Genomic DNA, 6662 nt, shown 5'->3' on the forward strand with positions numbered 1-6662 from the left:
AAAGTCCTAAATATTGAGCTAATAATAATTATCCGTGTAATATTATGTAAATTATTACACTTCACAATTTAATCTTCAAATTAAGATCTTGCAAAAAATTTCCTATACATAACACCTTAACAAAAATGGTGTATGACGTTTGCAAAAAAAAAACCCAATATACGTTAAAACAACAACTGTTGCCATCAAATATCGTATCTGAGTCACGCTTGCAACCTTGCCGCTCTATACCACATTTTTGTTTGTTTGTAGTACGTGTATATTGTACAAAAAACAAGTTGTTTAAACAAAACGCAAACCGAGGAAACATCGCCTCCCGTACCGTGCGAAATTACTTTAACGGCGACAAACGACAAATATTCATTAGATAAGCCACACGAATATTGCCATTTTCAAATTTGTAATATTTTACCTCAATATACTAGTACATAAAAAAAACCGGTAAATTCGTTTCCTAATCTGCATCTAAAATGAAGTATTTATTCGATTTCTCGGTCATATACATCTCGTATGTTTTGGTTTGTGTTGTTTTGTGTTGTGTTGCAAACCCCGTTGACACAATGAGAGATCTGCTGTCGAGTTCCGGTTGGCTCGTGATGGACACCCCGGACGACCGTCTCCGCATTATAGACCCACGAAGGATGGACCAAATCGAAATATCCGTGAGACATTTGGTGGAGCCACCGGTGACCGAAGGAAACATTGCCGAAAAAATCCGACTAGCCCATCAGTTCTTGAGCTGTTCATTCGCCAAAGTGCTGACCGAATTGTGTGACTACGAGAGAGGCATAGGGCCTCAGTGCAGGAAAATGGACACGGGTTCAGAATCTTTCGAATGTGTAGAGAATTATCTGCAGGTAATCCGATATAAACACACGTTGGTTTTACGAATGACTGGCGCCCTTTCGTCCTTATTCGATTTGTCGCCGTCCCGAACGGATATAAAAAATGATGTGTTTGAAATTTTAGTAGATTTGCAGAATTATTACCGGCATAAGACCGTCGTAAGACCTCCCAAAGACGACGACCAGACTACCCGGGAAATCGCCGACGCCGAAAGCACCGACGTCGATCAGCACGCAAACGACATGTCCAACCGGTTGAACGAGTTCTTCAGTAGGTTTTGCCGGCCCATTTCTTTTTATCAAAAAGACAAGGGCTGTTCATATGCTACGTATAACATTCGGCGGTTAGCCGAACATTACCACAACGACATTGCTAGAGTTTTGCATGAGATAAAAAGAACATTAAAAAGAATCTTCGAACAGTTTACGGAATCGCACGACAATAATTCTGGGTTTGAATACGATCCCGAATCGAACACCACTCGTATAATAACATACGATCCGAACACGGATACGGTACGGGTAGACAAAATGAATCAACTGCTGAAAAATCCCAAATGGAAATCGTTAGCACCATTGGAAATCAAAGAACGCGGCTGTCCCTATCGGACGGACATTGACGTTTTGCTCAGGCCCGCCAGAGGCCTCGACGGCGTTCTTATAGTCACCAAAGAAAACGTTTACGCCAAACTCAAACGAGCGCATCAGTTTTTAAGCTGTAAGTACGCTTCGATTTTGAAAGAGTGTTGCGATCACGTCACTGATATATGGATTAATTGTCAGGAATCGAAGGATTCGGTCTTTTCGAGGAAATTCCTTAAAATATTAAACGAGGCCGATCCGTCGGTGATGCGCATGATTGATGCGTTGTCCTATTTTTACAAATTGTCTCCGGAAACCGTGTACAACAAAGACGTTTTCGACTTGCTGAAACGTTTCAGGAGCTTCTACGATTACAGAACCACACGTATCGGCCGAACCGTGATGAGTTGGTCTCCAGAAATCGAAAAAGATATTTCGGAATTCGCACAATCCTCGCAAACATTTTATGAACAATTTTGCTACCCGCAGGATGAGTTTGATACTTACGTTTCTGACGATGAAAATAGCAACACGATCGACATCAAAGGAAAAATGTTCAAAAATAGAATTCTCGGTTTAACAAATTCTTACGCTGTATTTAGGTATAAACAAATTCGTAATGTATTTCAGGACTAATAAGTCCATGTATACAGAATGTCCCACAAAGACCTGACAAATGAAAATACCTTTATTCTAGTGAATATTTTTAAGATTTTTTTTTTTTAATTTAATTAATTCTCATTTAAGCTATAACCACGACGGTTTGTATACAAACAATATTTGTTTAAAATTTATATTTATACCTTAATAAAATTAAAACTAAGATAACATTTTTTTTTTTGGAAAACTGATGCTCGCAGCCGCTAAAAATAATTTGAAAAATTATTATACAAAAATACATTTATATTTTTGGACGTCAGTCTTAAGCCATAATCTGAAAAATGGCGTTTAAACCAAATGGATTGTATAAAGGGAAAACATAAAAAAATAATACTTTACCAAATTTAAAATTCATCCATTTTCACGGCAATACGGCGAAAAAATTTAATAGTCGATAAGAAAACTATAAACTTCATTTAGTAGAAATCTGAAATAAGAAAAAATAATAGAAAAGTTCCCAAAACGATGGCTAGCCAAAAACCAAAAATTGTGTAAAAAGCTTAATAAAATAATTTCATTAAATTACGTTTAATCGATAAACAATACGACTTGATATATTTAAAACTTGAATTAAAAACTTGATCACAGACCACCCTAAATACAAAAAATACAGCATGATATTCAATCATGATTGGTCATTTATTTACAAAAAGTAGGTAAAACAGATTTTGTGAAAGTCTGCTAAACTTTCTATAGATAAATTTAAAATAAAATATTTTCTCTGAAAACAATTAATACTTGGTTGTTTTTATTCAATATATTAAGTAAATTATTACACATTAAAGTTGAAATAGATAGTAGATAACAACTATTGTCATGAACTATCATATCCGAATCACGCTAATAAGCTTTTTGCTCGAATAGACATTTTTTTTTGGTTTGCAGTAGTTGCGTATCGAACACAAGTCGCGTTGTGTAAATGAAACGCCTATCTAGAAAACGTCATCTTTTTGAGCGAAATTACTTTAAAGATGACAAATATCGTTTTATTACTTACGGGACACGAAAACGCCACATTGCCTTTTGCCAATTTCTAAATTTTTTTACCATTGTACACGTATACATAAAAAAAAAAACACGGTGAATTCCTTTACTAAGCCGCATCGAAAATGAAGTTATTATTCGATTTGTCGACCATATACTTCTCGTATGTGTTAAGTTATGTTGTTTTGTGTTGTACTGCAAACCCCGCGGACACGATGAAAGGGCTGCTGACGTGTTCCGGATGGCTCAAGATGGACACCCCGGACCACCCTGTCCGCATTGTAGACCCACGTCGAACGGACCTAACCGAATTATCCGTGAACCAATGGCTGAAGGCGTCGGTGACCGACGAAAACGCGGCCGACCATATCCTAATAGCCCATCAGTTCTTGAGCTGTTCGTACGCCAGTGTGCTGACCGAATTGTACGACTACGAGGGAGGTATGGGGCCTCAGTGCAGGAGAATGGACACGGCTTCGGTAATGTTTGACTGTCTAGAGGATTACCTGCGTGTAATTAATTATAAACACGGGTTAGTTTCGCGCATGGCCGGGGCCCTTTCGTCACTGTACGATTTGTCGTCCTCCCAAACGGAAATCAAAAATCAAGTGCATGACGCTTTAGTTGAATCGCAAAATTATTACCTGCATAAGACCGTCGTCAGACCGACCGATCACGATGACCGGACTACCCGCGAAATCGCCGACTTCGAAAGCAAGGATGTCGAACAGCACGCGTACGACATGTCCAACCGGATGAACGAGTTCTACAGCAACTTTTGCCGGCCCATTATCGTTAATACACCAGACAGGGACTTTTCTAAAGCTACGTACAACGTTCGGAGGTTGGCCAGACGTTACGGCAGTGCTTACGTTGTTCATAAGATTAAAGAAGAATTGAAAACAATCATCAAGGCGTTTACGGAATCGCACGACCATACCTCTGGGTTTGAACACGATCCCGAATTTAACACGACTCGTATAATAACATACGATCCCAACACTAAGGCGCAAGTGGCTAAAATGAACCGACACCTAGTGAATCATAAAGCCAAATGGATCGAGTTAAAACCGCTGGTAATCATAGAACGCGGCTGTCCCTATCAGACGACCATTGACGACTTACTCCGGCCTGTCGGCGACGCAATTATAGTCACCAACGAAAACTTGTACGCCAAGCTTAAACGAGCCCATCAATTTTTAAGCTGTAAGTACGCTCGGATTTTGAAAGAGTGTTGTGAACACGTCGCTAGCATGTGGACGAATTGTCAGGAATCCAATGACTCTGGCTGTTTGGACAAATTTCTGCAAATATTAAACAATTCCGATTCGGCGGTGTTTCGCATGGTCGATGCGTTGTCATATTATCATAAATTGTCGCCACATACCGTGTACAACATAGGCGTTTTCGAGTTGCTGGAACGTTTCAGAGGCTTTTACCAAGATAGATTTGCACGAAACGACCGAAACGTGATGAGTTGGTCTCCGGTTATCGAAAATGATATTTCGGAAATTTCAAAATCCTCGGACAAGTTTTATCAACAGTTTTGCTACGCGGTGAGTGAGTTTGATACTTATGATATTTCTAAGCAATCGGGCAACACGATCGATGTCAAAGGAGAATTTTTCATAAGAAGAATTGGCTTAATAACACATTTTCATGCTTTATTTAAGGATAAAACGGATTCTTAATGTATTTCAGAGCTTAAAAATCTGTACACGTTTATATACATGACCGAAATTGTTATAATAATAATCTGTATATTTACATTTTAAAAATATATTGCTGTTTAAAAAAAACTCAATTATTTTATTGCTACGGTACCTATATTTATTTTTTTAGTAAAATAAAGTTTAAACCGATCTAATTGTAAAAGCAAAATTGGGATATTCAGATTGGTAAATTAGATTTTTTTAAAAATTTAAACAGTAAACTGTTAAACTTTTTATAAATCAATTTAACGTAGCCGTTATTTTTTGTTTGAAAATTATGAATATTTTGTAGTTTTTATTTTTACTCAAAGCCATAATATATCGTCTATAGAATTATTTTATTGTTTAGTCAATAATAGAGTATACACATACTCATCAATAATGATCATACTGATTCGATAACTATTAGTATCGAAAAGTAATTGTTCAAAATCAAAATTTTTGTTTATAATAAAGAACACCAAACAATGACTTTAACGCTATTAAAGTAGATTTTAAAGACTATTACGGATAACATCACTTTCAAATAAACCCATCGATGCCTTTCTGTGGACACACCTCACTTGAATACCTACTTTCTTAATGTGCTGGTCTATATCGTGCTTGATTTGGACTTACTATCCAAAGATTCGCATCGAAGCATTTATTGAAAAGTGATTTTACCACTTTTAGTTATAAATCATTTTTTGTAGACCTATTACCTCCTCATCCCACTTTGCCCCGACTCCACTGTACTGGAATTTTTACAGTATTATAAGCCGATGAGTTTATATTATTCTTGGACCAGAAGTGCTGGATCTTGGAAGTTTAATAATTCATAATAAATGTTAATTAAATAATGGGGTACATTTTAACATGTATATATAATCGCAGTCTATCTACTTATACGTGGTTTTTGGTAATTGATTTGTACTGCGCATATATTATTTCCTTCAACGGATAACAATATTACCTATCTAACTAGGCGTGTAGCCAACGCATTAATTTGCTATAGAAAAATATATACATTCCATATATTTGAAAATGTTTTTTCTATACAATATATATGGCGTCATATAAAAGCTGCAAAAATGTAATTCAGACAATGAGAAATACAAAATATAGCTTTAGCAGCAACGCCAAAAAAAAATATTATTCTGTAAAAGAATAGGTATTATTCATATTATATCTTTTAAGACTTCTAAGAAACACTTGTTTTTATATAGTTCAAAACGCCACAAAAAATATCATATACATTATCAGCGCTCACAACATACCGAGGTATTTTAAAACTCGTTTTGCTTAACTTGCTGAAGTATTGTTTGTACATATGTTTATGTTCGTGCGTATAAAACCTATGAATCGTGATGTACTTTGAAAAATTGCAAAATGGAAAATATTGCACAAAACAATAATCTCATAAATAATTATGAACAATTTGTTTCTTTAATTCTAAATTTTAAGTCGTTCTTAAATTAACTACATACATATACGTCGTTTTTGGTAGTTTATTTGTACTGCAGCGGATAACAATATTACCTAACTAACTAGGCGTATACCCAAGGTTTAATCCAAACAATTAATATTATCAAAGGGGATACGACTATATCTCGATTGTAATAAGGAATGAATGACTTGTTAGTAACTCACAAAATGTATTTTAATGTTTGATCAGACCATGGCTTAAATTGGCAACGAATTTTTTTATTATTTTATTTCTTTACAATATTCGAAGATTTTACAAAAGTAATTATCTTTTTTTTTTTGTAATTTTAATAGCTATATTAACATTGCAAACTTAAATGGTAACGTTTATATTTTGTTGGCAATTTCAATTCATGGGTGTTTTTGACTGAACGACAACTGGATTTTGGATAATTTTTTCTAGGGTTATTACATC

The 6662-nt window shown here is 35.6% G+C and overlaps 1 protein-coding gene across 1 annotated transcript; it reads left to right on the forward strand.

Annotated features, from left to right (window-relative positions):
* The first annotated feature begins 364 nt into the window (after positions 1 to 364).
* On the forward strand, positions 365 to 2190 carry LOC126840742 (uncharacterized). Its single transcript, XM_050576669.1, has 2 exons — positions 365 to 857; positions 970 to 2190. The coding sequence occupies exons 1-2, from the start codon at positions 836 to 838 to the stop codon at positions 2061 to 2063; spliced, it is 1116 nt and encodes a 371-aa protein (XP_050432626.1). The 5' UTR covers positions 365 to 835; the 3' UTR covers positions 2064 to 2190.
* The last annotated feature ends 4472 nt before the right edge of the window (positions 2191 to 6662 follow it).

This window comes from Adelges cooleyi, unplaced genomic scaffold, assembly GCF_023614345.1.
Source record: "Adelges cooleyi isolate 19-005CV unplaced genomic scaffold, UGA_ACOO_1.1 ACOO_flye_CR_arks_rails_tigmint_CR_PRNA_376, whole genome shotgun sequence".
NCBI classification, from domain to species: Eukaryota; Metazoa; Arthropoda; class Insecta; order Hemiptera; family Adelgidae; genus Adelges; species Adelges cooleyi.

Bases quoted from the DNA above. Each gene is read 5' to 3' on its own strand.
- LOC126840742 (XM_050576669.1), top strand. From the start codon at position 836: ATGTGTAGAGAATTATCTGCAG. The intron at 858-969 runs GTAATCCGATAT...TTGAAATTTTAG, and splicing joins GTGTAGAGAATTATCTGCAG to TAGATTTGCAGAATTATTAC.